General features: G+C 52.8%; 1 protein-coding gene across 5 annotated transcripts in view; it reads left to right on the top strand.

Annotated features, from left to right (window-relative positions):
- The window catches only part of PEMT (phosphatidylethanolamine N-methyltransferase), a 43586-nt gene that overhangs the window by 11166 nt on the left and 16328 nt on the right, over nt 1–16092 (top strand). For all 5 annotated transcript variants that reach the window (XM_076350579.1, XM_076350581.1, XM_076350577.1 and 2 more), the window contains one exon: nt 12138–12253. In XM_076350579.1, the coding sequence (XP_076206694.1) occupies nt 12138–12253 (116 nt within the window). The remainder of the gene's footprint in view (nt 1–12137; nt 12254–16092) is intronic.

Consider the following 16092-nt stretch of genomic DNA (forward strand, 5'->3'; position numbering starts at 1 on the left):
TGAATGACCTCGGACGAGATACAGTATTTTTAACTACAAAACATACCTATTAAGTGCCCTTTTCTGTTTGTTTTTACCAGGACTTTTTTTTAATGACTGCAGAGTTACTCACTTGATTCCCAAGGCTGGAGAACAGCAATGAATTAGTTTCATTTCAAGACTTTGTCGTGCAATCATTTTGCAGAGATTGATGTACTCGGAAGCCAAAGCGAGTGCATTGCCCAACGGAGGAACATTACTTCCCTGCCTGTACCCATCAGGCTTGGTCCCTGGCGCGGATGTGCGGGGATCCTAGCTGGAAGGGCTTGCTCAGCCTCCCCCATACACCTCCGTGCAGGGCTCCGGTACAAATACATGGATTGCAAGACTGCAAGAGGGTTTGAGCACTGCGTGCAGCCTCGTACGTGCATCTCAGCATTAGGCTTTGAGGCTTCAGAAGGAGGAAGGAGCTCCCCTGGGGTGCAGATCACTGGGTCTTAATGTTTCTTGCATTGAACAAATACCACGGGGCACGTGGTTACACCCATCAACACCCACAGGAACCCCAGTGATAACACTAGTAAGCCCGAGGGGTTCGATGGTTGTATTTAACCCTTCAGATTGTTATTATTTGTTGTGCCATGCTGTTTGAACATCTCATCCCCGAGGAGAGGGGAACAGAGCGGGCAGCTGCCCGCGTTACATAAAAGATCAAATTGTCCCTCTCTATTGTTGGCCACCGGGACGACAGCAGCATCGCAAACATGCGTGTCCTCGGCGCCGTGGGAAATGTTCCCAGGGGAGGCTTAACACGAAGCGTGGAACGTGATATGTCGAGCAGCGAGAGGACAGGAGGCCCTCCAGCCAAAATCGGCGCTCCGCCGAGCGCGGCCGGTGCAACCAGTACCTCTTTTCCAACGAACTCTCACTACTCTGCGAAGGGGTATTAGATTTCTCTTGCATTTTGTGCTCTGCGAGGCTTTTTTTTTTTCCCCCCCTCTCCCCTTCCCTGTCCCCCCTCCCATCACAGCCCCTGGGGGAGCGATGAGCGAGTACACGCTGTCCAGAGGACGGGTGTGTTGGGAGTCCTTATTAGCAGACTTATTCCAGAGAATTAAACCCTTATTTCACAAAAGGGCAGCAAGAGAGCGGCTGCAGCTCTGGGAGAAGCCGAGCTGGCTTTGTGTGTTGTTTGCAAATGGCACAAGAAGTCCTGGTCCGAGACTGCTGGTCCTGGTCATTGGGGTATTACGACCAAAAGAATAATTGTTGTGTTTCTTTACTATTTAAAACAAAAATTACAAAGTAGTTTACAAGGAAACCAGTCGTGTCTCCTCTACCGTGCTGTCACTTGTGCCTCCACTTGTTTTGTTTTTGGTTTTAGGCAGGGCTTTAAAATGTTCCTAATCATCTTCCACTTCACCTTCTGAAAACCCCGCTGCAAAATGTGCCTCTGCGACACCCGTCATTGTTTCTCCCTGAATTAATTGTTGTGTGTAATTGCGACCTGCCGCAGGACGCTGTCTTGCTCTATTAAAAAGAGAGATGCTAATGAAGAACATTGGGTACCATATTACGGGAGAGCAAGGCTCGACTCGCTGGGACGTGTACTTGGCGTACTGTTATTGCCAGCCGGGGCAGAAATGGTGTTTCTGTCTCTCGTCAGTCACTGGCTAATGATTGTAATTTTTACTTGCTGAGAAACTCTGGATATAATGGACTTCATTAACGGATACATGAGATGCTACCAGACCTGCATTAGGGGGAGAGAGGAAGAAAACAACCCCTGCGTGGAGGCAATTTTATTATTTATTTGTAGCAATAGGAATGATCCAGAATTAGTGTTGGATTCGGCGGTGTGGCTAATGAGCTGGGCTGAGCTGGAATCCAAGCAAACCTATTAACGAGAGCAAACTGCAAAGATGATGCCCGGGTCTGAAAACCCTCGATTCAAACACAAGATCCCAGGCAGCGCTGGGATGGCTCGGCTGCTTTTTCTTCCTCCGCGTGGGGCTGTGTGCTTGTGTGTTGATGTGTTTGCGTCTCTAGAGGCTTCTGCTTGTTGATCACCCCCAGCCTTTCTCCGTCCCCTTCTCTCCTCCCAGCTCCTTCTTACTCTTGTATGTTGGGTGAGCCGGGGCTTCTGATTTAATCTTTAAGACAACAGAGCCAAAGTATTTCTACTCCCATGGGCCACATCTGCTTGAAGAATTGCCCAATTTGAAATACTGCAGCATCCAGCCCGTTTTCAGTTGCAGGCAGTGGCACATCTGCAGGTCCAGCTGGTTGGGGACACGGTGACAGAGCTGGGTGCTCACACGGCCCCTGGTACCTGAACACGTATCAGAGCCGCAACTACAGGTCATACGGGAGAGCAAAAAGCCACTTGAATTAGCTGACATCTCCGGTATAGCTTTATACGGTCTCCTTGCAATGAATCAGAGGCTGCAAGAAATGTCAGAGTCGCTAGGTGACCTCAATCTCCTTTTACCTGGAGCGAGTGAAGACTTGTCTCAGATCACTAAGAGGATATTTCTTACATAGGATGTGCTTGCTGAAGACTGTCCATTTTTATTCCAGCTAGAATAACTTTTTTAATCAGGCTGACCTTATTTGCAACGGCGATAGCGATTTGAACTAGAGGTTTGCATCAATCGCTGGAAAGCTTTGAAGAGCAGGATAGATGCTTTGTAACGAAGATAAAAAGCTTTCTCCCCACATTTAAAACCAAACCCAAGGCGTTGAAGTCGGCAGCGAATTCAGGGGGACTTGACCTCAGCACTATGGATCCGCTGGGATCCAGGGGCCTGATTTGGAAATAACGCAACGGAGCGGAGGCACGAAAATAGAAGGGAAGTCTTAAGAAAAAGAGAGGCGTTTGTCTTGTAACGTGGCATTTGTACTGAGTGCTTGCTGACAGTGCGGTGCAGCAAAGAGCTTGTCTTTCTAAATCGATGCCAGTTCAAACATCGTCAGTGCTATTGTTGGATCACTTTGTTTGGAAACGGGTCTTCTGGGTAGACGGCCTGTTTCGGTAAAGCGGCTGCGTGTATAACACTTCAGGCACTTTCTCCGGCTTTGCTTTTTTTAGTGTTGCTTGAGTATGAGCAACAGGAAAAAAAAAATAAGCAAATACAGGATGTGAGATGGGCAGAATGTTCTCAATCACTCGAGAGAGCGACGCACACCTTTGCTTCTGGTTGGTTTGGGGATGTGCCTGCTGTGGACTGCCTGAGCAAAATCAGACCTGTCTCACTCAGAGAAAATGCTCCGAGCTTCAGAAGAATGTATGAAAATACGAGGTTTGTGGTTTTCTGGATGGGAACTGTGTGCAATGGGAAGCTGAGGGTGGGCCAAGTCATCTGGGCATGGAAGATGAAAAAAAAATCCGGCAATACACCGGGCAAAATGCTTCACCGTCCTGCGCACGAGATGCTCATCTGGCAGTAGTTGCCTTCCCTCTGGGCTCCAGCAGAGCCCCAAATACTTGTGTAGGGGCAGCCTCTGCCTTTCCCTAATCTGGGGAGATTATTTTATTTGGTTGTATTATTGGTTTAGAGGAGCTGGGTGGATCCTGGCTTCTCCCCGTTCCCCCATGCAGCCCATGTCCCTCCCGGTGCTTGGCCATCCGCACCACGTCCCAGACAGGGACTGGAAAGGTCCTTCCCCATCCCGTGCTGCGCTCTGGAGAAATCATTATTTCACAAATATTTTTTCCATGGGTTTTGTTGGCCGGGAGAGTCTGTTCGGGCCGGGCAGGCTGATTCCCTGTGGCTGGAGCGCATCACCCTTCCCCTGCTCAGTCTTGGGGAGCTGCTCATAAGGGCTCCCAATGCCCACTCTCAAAATTAATTAACACAGCTCGTTCTGGGTTACTCGAAATCACCTGCCTTCAGCTTCCAGCTCTTCGGACATAAATCATGAGCTCCTTGCCTTGAGGAGAAACTGTTCAGATTTTGTGTTGGAAATTGCTAGCAAATACAGCCCGTATTCCATGACATTTTTGTTTTTATTGAAGAGGAGAGGATGTGGCTCATGGAACATCGACGGACCCGGGCTGCCTTGGCGTACGTTAAGCAGGGGCTTGTTTTTATTGCAACCAGCTAATGAGATGGTACTTTGACAAATCACATAAACACTACTAGAGAAATTAAATTTATTATCTAGCTGTTTATCATGAGTGGATTCAAGGTAAAGACTCATGTGGAGGTAATCTCAAGGGATGGCTTTGAGGTAAAGCGTACCTAGTCCTTACGAAACCCTTATCTGTTTACCTGCCGGCTTGTTTTGTTTCCCCAACTCAAGGCTGTTAGCTGAGGTGACCTGTGCCATTTCAGTCCAATTACTTTCACTGGGGATGGATGCGGGGGGGGGGGAAGGGGGGGGATATTTTTTAGGCTAAACTCATACACTGTGGAGGCAGGCTGGGTGTGGAGTCACTTTACTCTTCTCCCTGTGTTGAAGTGCTCAGACTGGACCCCATCGAACCCCTCGGCAGCGGCGCGCCAGCTTCATTGGGGAAGAGTCACTAGAAGAGGCACTCGAGCTTGCATTTCATCCTCTTAACCCTCTCATTTGGGTGATGGGCATCGCGGGCAGCAAGGGTTTGTCACACCGGCTCGTCTCAGCGCTGCAGCTCCACAACCAGCCCCTTGGTTTTGGAGAGGAGCCCGCCCTGCTTTCCGCTTGTAGATAGTTGTCTTCTTCAGCCCCTTGGATGTTCTCATGATTTTGCAGCATTTTGTGCTTTCCAAGCCTCCGGTTCCACTGCGAGAGCCTGCAAACCTGTGGTTTTTCCCTCTGTGAAACTCTCTGTCACCTGGGTGTACAGCCCCGTCGCTCCAACTGGCGGTTCCGCGCCGCAGTATCACTGTGTAGCCAGTCTACATACCGAAACCCCGTCTCTCCAAAACCCCACTGCTGTTTCTTTTGGCTGGAATAACCAACAACCCCCCCCCATCCAGAGCCCGTGAAAGGCAATGGAAAAGTCTTCCTTGAGTCAAATCGACGCCTTCCTTTCCAAACTGAAAGCCCTTGGCAGACACGGATGAGCTAAGCCGTCCTGCTCGGCTGCGGCTTGCTGACAGCTGTTATTGCCATCGTACCAGTGGGGAAATGGGAAAGGGGAAAAACTAACCGGTGTAGCCTCCTGGGGAGACCTTCTGTGGCTGAGCCGGCCCGCCTCCATCTCTTGGGACACGTGTCAGGTCTCTGATCATCAGTTCGGGGTGCCCGGAACCTCCAGGCTCCGACGGGGAGTCCCTGCCCTGCTCAAGCTCCACATGCATGGGCTGTCACCCATTGTCCTCAGTGCCCATTGCTCATCAGCAGTCCCTCTCTGGGTGCATCTTTTCTTGGTGCATTACCGTAAAAAAAACCTTTACAAGCTGCACGGGCAAAGTCTCCGGCCTGTGTTGCCTTACAGCTCACATGAAACCATTAAGATGGTGCTTGTCACTTCTAATATCGCTTCAGTGTTTTAATTGCATGAACTGGAAGCTGCTGCTCCAGTACTTAGTGGGAGAACTTCACAGGGCTTTAATAATTTGCTAAAAAGCTTTTGGGCTCCATTACCGTCTGATGGCTCTCTGTAAATGGGTGCCTGCAAGTTAAGAAGCCTTCAGATAAATAGCTCGGTCTCTAGATCAGGTAGTCCAGAGCCGCCGCAGCTTTCCCCAGCGCAGGCAGGAAGCAATTAAACAAAGTGGAGCCTGTCGGGGTGCTGACAGGAGCTGGCAGCCTGCGACTGGCTCCCCCGGGGTGCTGTGCTAGCAGGAGGGATAGAAGGTGGTTTCATGGTTGCCCCTGGGCACCGGCTTCCCCTCCCGCCTCTGGAAAGTGTCCGGCCGGGGACAGCTCAGCCTGCTTTCCCCAGGCAGCTCTGCAACACCAGCTCTTTCCATGATTTAGTGCTTGCCCTGCAGCACCCGCTCCCAGCCAGCCCTGGAGCCAGCGCCCACCTCAGATGCGCCCTGCAGACAGGTCTTGTGCCACGGGCTGCGCCGGGAAGGACAGGGGTGAGCAGCCAGGGACCCCGAGCAGTGCTGCGGCAGGACGGAGGGGCGGCAGCGGGCAGGGCTGGGTGGGATGAGGGCTTGGGGAAGGCTGGGTGACGGCTCGGACGGGCAGAGGTGGGGGCGATGCTCCTGCCCTGCCAAAGGGACAGCAAGCGATGGCACGTGGGATTAAGGCTGCTGGATGATCAGCCAGCCCCGGTGGTAGAGTGCAGCTGAGAACGGGTGGCTCATAGCATATAAGAGATGGTGGATGGGGGATGCACGAGGGACTGGCCCGCTAAAGGCTGGAAGAGGGAAGACATCTGTTGTCTGCCTCGTGGTGGGAGCCACACGGATGCACGTGTACCGACCGGCGATGGGCACCGCAGCGGGTGCAAGGGAGTCACCGCAGCCCAATGCATCACTGCCCGTCTGCCGAGCCCCGGCCACGGGCTAAACCTTGTGGGTTTAGGGCACCTTCCCAGGGTCACGCGCCCACCCGGGGCTGGCCCGGTGCTCACCGGCAGCACGGGGAAGGCAGTTCTGCTGACAGGCACTTCGTATCGCCGACGCTGCTGCACAGGGAACGTGACTGCATGGAGGTGACAGCTAATTGCTGCAGCGAGTCAAGGACTGTTTAAGCAGCTAATTAATTCCTCCTAATCAGCCCTTGATCTGTTGAAAACTGCATGGCATTATCTCCTCTGCTGCAACACCTTGATAATTCCTGTCTGAATGGCCTTCACGGAGAACATATTTAAATAAACTCAATAGAGATTTCAGACAGATAGCGACTATAATTACCAGCTTGTACAAATTAAACTATGGTTTGTTCTGTTCTTTTTCTCCTGCCTTCGCTGCCCAGAGCTCCTGCTAATCATGTTCTTGCTGCCAGTGGCACGCCGGTCCCCAGGGTGTTTTCTGCACATGCCTTCGGAAAGCCGGTGCCGGTGCCCAGTGCTGGGGCGGGCACTCGGCGGGCCAGTGTTTCGGATGAGGCTGCACATGGGCACATGCCAGCCTCGTCTGGTGCTGTTCCTGTGCCAGGGGCTCAGTGCCGTGCCAGCGAGCTGCGGGAACTGCCCTTGCACACCCCTCGGGGCTGCCGTGCACGATCCTCCCCAGGACCAGCCCTGCAGTTTCCCCTCCCGTCTCTCCTGAGGTTTGCAGTCTCCTAGAAAAGCAGAGTTTTTCTCACCTAGAAGCAGCACGAGCGCTCGGACATTTGCCTTGAGCAGCCGCAGGAGCCCAGGCTGGAGCTTTCAGCCTGGCTGCGGCATTCAACCGGCACCGTCGGCACTGCCGTACCAGCACACACTAAGCACTGCCGACTGCAGAGGGGCTCGAGCGCAGTTCGTTAGGATAGATAAGGTCAGGCCACACTCATTTCCTCCGCGGTCACTCGGGACAGCCAGAAAGGCTGGCTCCTCTGGCATTCGGCAAAGGTCAGCCAGCCCCGGCGCTCGCGGGCGGGCGGTGGATGTGCGTTTACATTGCAGCCTGCTCTGCCGTTGCTGCTCTGCATTGGCTCTGCTTCCCTGCTCGCTCCTGGGAGCACCACAGTCAGACTTTGGGCGCTCAGGTGTATCTTTTGCCTCCCTGTCTTTTAGATAAACATGGTAGCTGCAAGCAGGGTTGTTTTCCAGCATCCAAGCAGTGGCAGAGAGCAGGGAATATCATTAGGCTTTAACGAGGGATTCCAGGGAATCAGAAAGGAAAAATGGATTTTTCATACAGGGGAACAGATCGGTGCCTGTGGTCCCTGTAGGTGAAATAAGGATAACATCAGGTTTCCTGCCCTTTCATCAGGTTATGAGCTAGCCAGGGCACGTCTCCTGCGATGGGAGATGCTCCCATGGAGCCGTTTAAGTCCAGAGTCGGGGTTCCTCCTGCCCCAGCACCCGCGGGAGGATGGACCCCCATGGCTGGCCTAGGAGAGGTCAGACTGAAGGAGAAAGTTTAAAAATTTGCTCAGGTCGGTTTTGTCTTAAGTTTTTTTTGGGGGGGACTGAATTGTCCGTGCATGCAGGGCTCACCCTACGCACGCGCATCCTCTTGGGACCACGGTGCAGCCATGCCCCGAGGAGCTGATCATTCTTCTTCTGGGCTTTTCAAGGAATTTCTGAGTTTTAGGTCTCTCGGTGGGTTGCTTCCTAGAGCTCACGTGATGGGGCAGAATCCTTCATGCTGGCAAATACTGCGAGACAGGTACAGCGAAGGCAGCGTATCCTATTCACTGTCATCTTTTCTCCAGCCTAGTCTTGGGCACTGAACATTTTTACGCCAACAGTTTGGCCAGGGCAAGAACATCCTCAGAAGTGGGCAGAGCATCTCCCCAGGTGGATGATGAGTCTGGGATTTCCCGGGACGTGGGCACAGCCCTGCCACCCTGCTTCCCGGAGAGCTGGGAAGCAGCCGCTCACCTCAACCCTCCGGTGCCTCAGTTTCCCTTGGGTTGTAGGGAGCTGCTAATCCATCCCAGCCTCCCAGGCATGCCGCGAGGCTAAATTCACTAACGCCCGCATGGTCTTCTTCGGATACTATGGCGATGGGGCGATGCGAGGACATAGACCGGCTGATTAGCATCGAGATGCGAAAGGTCCCTTAGACGTGAGCCTTTGGGCTTTCTGGTTTCGTTCCCCATCTCGGGGGCGAGCCAGATATAGAAATGGAGTCATGTGAAACAGAACAAAGTCTCTATTTCAGAGCTGGGCTTGAGCAAATTAAAATGTAGCATGTTCAAAAGCCAGCTTCCCTGGATGGCAGACAAAAATAATCAATTTCCTTGAAACAAATACTAAATATTAATGAGAGGCGATGGCCTGCCATGCACGCAGAGCTGTAAAGAGCATTTCCCGGTGATCAGCTGCGGAGGCAGGTTGCTGAGATGAAATTGCTTTTCGAATAGATATTTGTGGCCCTTCTCAAGGTGGCTCGGGAAGGTTTGCCTGCCCAAAAAAAGCAAAGAAAACTCAGAGCATTTCCATTTTGCATCAGGACAGCCACTGGGGATGCGTGCCAGTGCTTTCATTTTTGTTTACGCACTTGCCCGAGCGGTTGGGGAGATGGCTTGGTTCGGTTATGTAGAAATCAGCCCCGAATTTACGTAGAGGAGACAGCGATTCCCTGGGAATAACAGCCGGCTGCGCCTGCCCCCGATGAGCGCCGAAACGGCCTGCCAAAGGCAGAACATGGGACCCAAGAGCACTCCCCGGCTTTGCAGCCACATCCGCTCGTTGATTTATTTCAATAACGAGCATTGGGGGAAACATTAAAAAAATTACTTACAGCCCTCACCAAGTATCCTAAAGTGAAAGCAGAGGGCTGGGAGCTTTGGAAAAGGAGCCTTGAATTTTTCTATTGCTTTGACCCTTGGGTAAGTCAGGAAATGTTGTATTAACTCCGTTTCCAGACTCGGAGGTTGGAAGAAAAATAAAAATGCTCCCTTCCCTCCCTCACCGGGACGCACAGCCACGGCGTGGGGCTTTTCCCCCCTGATGCTGTGCTCGCCCGTGGGCAGCACGGTGCCAGCCTCGGCTGGGAGAGCAAACGGCACACCGGGAATAGCCACAGCCCTCCCCGGCAGGCCACCGGTCTCAGCCCTGCCACGTCCCACACACAGCCGTAGAGGATGCCAAAAGCATTTTGCATCCGTCATGCAGTAAATAATAACACGTCGGCTCATGATTTTATAAAACCGTTAAGCCAGCTGCGTAGCCACGGGTTGAACGAGAGCTAATATTAGCTAGAAATGACTAAAATTAGAAAATTAGAACCGAGCCAGAACTAATTAGCTGTTCAAGGAATAGAACCAGAACCGGAACAAATTAATTGTTGCTGAAATATCACCACGGGGCCTGGCAGGCACCGCCGCTTCTAGCCCCACGCAGGCTCCCGCTCTGCTTTGCTCAGGATGACTCCCACGCGGGCTCGGAAAGGAGCCCGGGGTCCCATCTGAAGGATGTGACAGCTAAATAAAAGTTGGCGTCTCGGTCCCAGCCGGGGAATTAGCAGCAGCGTGATACAGCATGAGCTGGGCTGTGCTGGGAGCGATCCCAACGCAGCCGAGCCAGCTGCTGCCCCGAAGGGCTCGGAAACGCATCCCCTCGCCCCACCGCGCTCCATCGCTGCCCAGATGTGCCTTTCTAAAGGCAAGGGTAATTACGAGGCCGCCTCGACGGCTCCCGGCGCCGCACGGGCTCTCCCCTCTGATCCCAGCGGCACTGCCTTCTCTTTCAGCTTCAGCTCTGCTGCCAGCTGAGATGCTTTGCGAAGCTCTCAAAGCAAGCCAGGAGCTGCCATCCATGCAAACGCCGCCAGAATAATTTCCAGGGAATTAGGAAGTTGGTACAGATAACTGGCACATGGCTGCATTTTTCCATCTGTGACTCGATCACCTGTATGGTCACTTCTTTTTACTTTCCAAAGGTGGTAACTCACCCTGTATTTCTTTCTCCACACTCGCAGCACTCAAACAGCAGCTCCCATTTTAGCAGCAACATGACGCACAGTCTTTTAAATTCAATTTAGAATACAAACTATTTATACCAGCCAGAAAAAGGCAGTGAAGCAGCTCTTTCTGTCATGAGTGGATTTGTAATTTCAGAGCAATCATTGCATAACTAATTGAATCAGCTCTCAGCATGTGAAATCAGTGCCCTGCTTATCGAAGGTTTTCATCATTCTCCCCTGCTGAAGCCAGCAGTCCCCCTCCACCAGCAGCACCTTGTGCTTCTGCATCAGCCTGGGAAGAAAATGGGACCTGCAAAGCTGCCTTTTTCTGCTCAAATAGAGCCAACAAATGACCAAATACATTCAGAGTAGATGAATAGCTGGGTTGCAGGTGCCTCCCAAAAGCTGCCCAGGCTCCATGCAAGGGAGTGAAGTGCATTTGAAGCTAATGAAGTGCCAGCCGTGTCTGAGAAGCAAATTGGTGCTGAGATGTTCTGCTGACTCCCACCTCCTGCTTCATTGCCCAGGTGGGCTCTGCTTGGCTTGAATTTAGGATCTGATCCAAACCCCAGGCTTGGCGCCTGAAAATGGAGCCTAAAGGAGGCGATAAATATAGCGACAGCTTTCTGAGGGATACAGGAAAGGTAGAAAACAGGGTAGCTGTAAGGATTTTCATCAGCTTGGGAGTGAGGGTCCTGGATTTGGTGACCTGGGTGGATCCAGTCCTGCAGATTTTGGGAGCAGCTCCAGCCACCTGCGTGCAGCAGCCTCCCAGGGTGAGAGGGGCACCTCCTCAGCTGCGAGGCATTTTGGGCAGGGGCCCGTCAGCTTCTGGGGCTCTGCAGAACACGGAGCTTAAAACTGCAGCCAGAGAAAAGTGTGCTGTAAAGGATGCTAATGCCTCCCCAGAGATGCTGCCTGCCTGCGTGTGTGCATGCATGTGTGTGAGCCCTGGGCTGTCACTGACGTGCTATATGGGTTGCGTTGAGACAGCCGCGCTGGGATGGGTGAGGAGTGCAGGTGAGCCCTTAATGGCTACAATTGCTGAGTGCTAACAAAGGGCAGCTGGTTCAGCCTGTACAAGTGGAAGCAGTTCTCTGGGTCAAGCTGGCAGGTCTTAGCTGGGAGGGAGTTTGGGGGGGGAGGAGGGAATGCTTGCAAACTTTTCTGGAAGTGAGCAGGGAGGGGTTGTTCCTGCCAGGTATGATCCCTACAGCTGGATGTAAGAGATGGTAGAGCCCAGAAAATGAGAGCTGGGTGTCCCTGTGGTCCATCCCCTACTCAGAGATCTGTTTTCTTTCTAGGAGAGCAATGCTAGGCTCCCTGGCAGGGGCCTGTTGGCTTTGGGGGTCTGGAGACAGCCTTAGCAATGCTCTCAGCCTTGTTGGAGGTATGTTGTCCAAGCCACGTATTCCCCAAAGCTGATGTGTAGGGCTTTTTTTCCATGAGCCAGTGCCTCAGCGCTGCTGGCTGGCCTGGTGAACGGGGCAATGCAAGCACTAGCAGGGGTTGGCATGGGTAGGAGAAGGAGCTTTCATCCCCAGGCTTGGTTTAAGCCACGTCCCATTAGTGGCCTCCGCTTGCTTCTTGCACAAAGCCATGCAGGTGGTGTGCGTCCCCGTGTGGGGCCGAGGCGGCAGGGCTCGCTCCTGGGGCAGCACGCGCCCCGGCACCCCCAACTACCCGCTTTGTTTTCTGTTGTCTCTTCAGGTAGCCAGATGGGAGCACAAAACGCGAGCGCTCAGCCGAGTCTTCGGCTCTCCACGTGCTGCCTGCTACTGCCTGGGCGCTGTTATCCTGATGCTTAACTGTGTGAGGAGCCATTGGTAAGGAGCTAACCGTACTGCTACGTATTGATGCAAAGAAATGCCCCTACGGGGTTGGGGGGTGAGGGATATTAGCTCTGCAGTGCTGGCTCCAGCCCCAGCGTATTGCTTTTATATGGTTGGATACCTTCAGCCAGCAGCAGATTTATTCCAGGATTTGTAATAAAGACGAGGGATGCGGTGGCGTGGCCAAAACCATCAGTGTCGACAGCCCTTGAGTGTCGCAGGTTTCCTTGCTCCGCTCTCTGGGGGCGGTTTCTGGTGCCCTGTGAGCAGCCCAGGTGACGGGGGGCTGTCTGCACAGGATGGATCATATGTAACAGCAGAATTTTTTTAATTTTCTCATAAAAATCATAAACAAAATTAAACCTGATTTTAAGAAGCTGCAGCTTCCTGTGTAGAAGAGCAGGATTATCTGTGCACTTAGCAAGCAGTCTCTTTAAACTCTTATCTGTGATCTCTTTAAATACCACCTGTGCTAGCTAATAGTATTGTATGACTGATGCACCATACACCATGGGAATACGTCCTTTGACGTTCTGAGTGCAGCAGAGAGGTTTACTGCAGAAGATTTCCTCAATGCCAGCAATTTATCTGCGCTCTGGTAGGCTTTATCTTCAATGCTGTTAAGAGAGACAGACTCTCTTACTAAATTCCCAGATTCAATTGTGCCAGGGTCAGAGCTAATGGGTTGTTTAGTACTTTGGGTAATTTCCCAGGCGCAGAGATCTCAGGTTGGAATTTGCACATGTATTTAATAGCTTTGCTTCCTGGAAGTGACACCAAGACCTGCCCTTGCCCTTCTGCGTTTGTTCCAGCTACTGTTTATTGCAGAAACTGTAAGAAAGCTTGCAATGAATGGGGCTGTAATTGAATGCAGGCAATGCAGAGGGCATGTGTGTGTTCTGTTGATGTCTTAGTGACACAGCAGGCTTGGATTTCGCTGGGGAATGTCTCAGCAGTCTCTTGCACAAATGACATAGTCACTTGTTGTCTGGGAAGCAATGCAAAGCCTTGTGCCTGCCTTTAATTAAAAACACAGCTGATGGAGGGACAGTCTCTGTTCCCAGTGGTGCTGCTGGGTCAGCTGGCCTTGCTGGGTCACAGCGAGGCACTGATGGGGAACTGCTGGGAGAGCCAAAGAGACCTCATCTGTCCCAGCTTTCCCCCTGCAGACCTCTCAGTGCCCTACCAGGGTCAGCATCGCTGGCTGTGCTGGCTCTGCTCTGTGTCACGAGTTTGTGAGTGCTGTGGAGGGTGGCTGTGGGGATGGCTCTGCCTGCGCAGCCCATGAGTTGGGTCCTGAAGGAGACGGCAAGGTCAACCCAGGGGGCTGGAAAAGCCCCACTTGGACCTTGGCTTTGGAGGAGGGTTCCTAGAAGGCGGGGCAGCTCACACCCAGCAGAACACGGATGAGACACCAGCCAACTGCGTTTGCCAGCCCATCCGATGGGCCAAGGCCATTTCAGGTGATTGCAATGTGAAGTTTATTTTGCCCGCGTGTTTCAACATGATTGGGTTATTCCCTTGCCTTTCCTTGGCACTGAAGTTGGCCCGAGTGACAGTTAGCAGGCTTTGGAGGCTGTTGAAGCAAGGCAAGCCCTTAACTGTGGGCGTGATGGGATGGTTTCAGGGTGGTCATCAGAGCAGCAACTGCTGGAGATGCCCTGAAACGCACCTGGGAGACTTGCTGCCTCCATTCCCAGCTCAGCGAGCTCTCCAGGGCTACCTGGGGCTTGTTGCTCAAGCCTGGAGAGGTTGTGCTCTTTGGGAAGGATTCATCCTGTCCATTGCTCTTGCATGAAGATATCAGCCAGCTCCAAACCCAGGGTTCAGCTGGCCAGAGCGGGGCTCACGGGTTGCATGACACAGGCGCTGTCATCTCAGTGGCCGGTGATGCCGGGAGGGAACGAGTCTCACCCGCTCTTGCTATTTCGCTTTTCCCTTTATTTTCTGAGTCACTTCTACTCGAGCGCACCGATGAAAGCAGGTTTTCTGCTCCTCAGCCCTGCGGAGGCAGTCCAGCCGGCAAGGCGCAAACTGTGCCTCGCACTTTGGCTGCGCGCGGTGGTCGGGGTTGCTTGCGCAGAGCGTGTTGGCTGCTGATAGCGAGTGAAAAGGCAGCCTCGGGGGGTCCCTCCGCCCCCAGTGCTGTAATCCAGCCTTTAAAACTCCTCTCTCTGTGCTTTGGGGACTTTTTACGTGGGTGGGGGCTGCCAGGGAGCGATTGAGGAGCCCACGGGTTCTCTCTTGTTTTTAAAAACCTGCTTCCTTTTTGCAACTGAATTTTTTGAAAGGCTCCAAGCTGGGGGTGGAGGAGGGGAGGACAGAGCAGACAGAAACTTTGCGAGCAGGTTGGCATCGTGGCTGAAAGTACCCGGGAGCTGGGCTGTGCGGCTGCTTTGCCTCCTACCCCACGCATGGGTGTCTGCCATGGTCCTGTCCCTGGTTCGGCGCCGTGATGCTCTCGTTCAAGCTTTGCTCTGAAGGGTGTAAGAAGAGGAATATCTTGTGCTCAATTAAGCAATTAGGTGCTTTCCAGCTCTGAGCTTCATTATCAGCCTTGGCTTGCTTCTGAGAAGCAATCCAGAATGACCTGTGACCGGCGGGGGGGGGACCTGCTTAGTCAACTGCACAAGACAAGCATCCTTAATTGCTTTGGTGCAATGACTATTTTCATTACAGCTGTGTTCTTTCTGCAAGAAACAGGGAACTGCCATCACTGAGGCTCTTATCTGTGAAAACAATTCCTGAACTTCTGAACTATCTGCACTGCCTGTGCTACCCCAGCAGTTTGACTGTTATCTGTGTGGCATGGGACGTGACAACCTTAACTGTCCTCCAGACCTACAGTCAGTGTCGCTCTCTCCTGCCTTACCACGTTGTTGATACCTTTCCCTGCATCAGCTCTACAATTAGCCGCTGGCGCTGCCTCCGAGCCCTCCTGTGCTCCCTTTTGCACACCCTGGCAAACTCCCCATCTTGGGGCAGGCGCGTGCCGGTGGTTTTGTACACAGGGAGCTTATGAACTTCCCACCTTAAGGGTCTCGGGGTGTTTTCCTGAGCTGTAAAGGCAACAGCCATGTGCACACCCTGAATTAGGGGGGTTTGCAGACGGGAGGCTCTCGGGGTGCCTGGGGCCGTGATGCCTCCAGTGGGAGCGAGCCCCGCAGAGGCTGAGCAAGGGCAGCGTCTTTGGCAACCTGCTCGGTGGGTACCACACTGCCAGCTGATGTGAAGTCCTTCATTGATGCCACTCGCTGGGCATTGCCTCCTGCATGGATGGGCTTCTCACTTGGAGCTGACGCTTCCAAGAAGATTAATCCACCCTGGGACGGGATTTTGCACAGGGAAGGGTTGTTTGTCACTGCCTGGTAGTGCCTCTTGGCTTTATGCTCAACGCTGTTTAATTTTGTGAGCTGGTACCATGAACGAGCATGGTATAAATGGTATCGATCCGAGAACCATGTGGCCTTTTGTGCAGAAGTGACCAAGTTTGATGATGGGAATCAAGCGTGGCTGGAAGGAGCCCGTGTCCCCTCTGAGCCACGCTGCCAGCAATCTCTGATGGCTGTCCGGGAAAAAGCCCCAGGTGGCCAATAGCACCTCGTGTCCCTGCTGGTGCGGCTGCCGGGCATCCGGATGAAGAAACCGGGCAGCTGAGATGTGAGGCGGGGGGGAGAAGCTGCTACAGCCCCCCTCACTGACCTAAATAACATGCACACCGGCGCTGGCAGAAAAGCAAAGTCATTATTGGCAAAAGAAGCTGTGAAGATGATGACTGGGCTAACAATTGGTGGTGGTATCGGCAGGACTATTTCAGCGTTGTTGGGGTTGCT

This window comes from Aptenodytes patagonicus, chromosome 13 (assembly GCF_965638725.1).
Source record: "Aptenodytes patagonicus chromosome 13, bAptPat1.pri.cur, whole genome shotgun sequence".
Classification (NCBI taxonomy): Eukaryota; Metazoa; Chordata; class Aves; order Sphenisciformes; family Spheniscidae; genus Aptenodytes; species Aptenodytes patagonicus.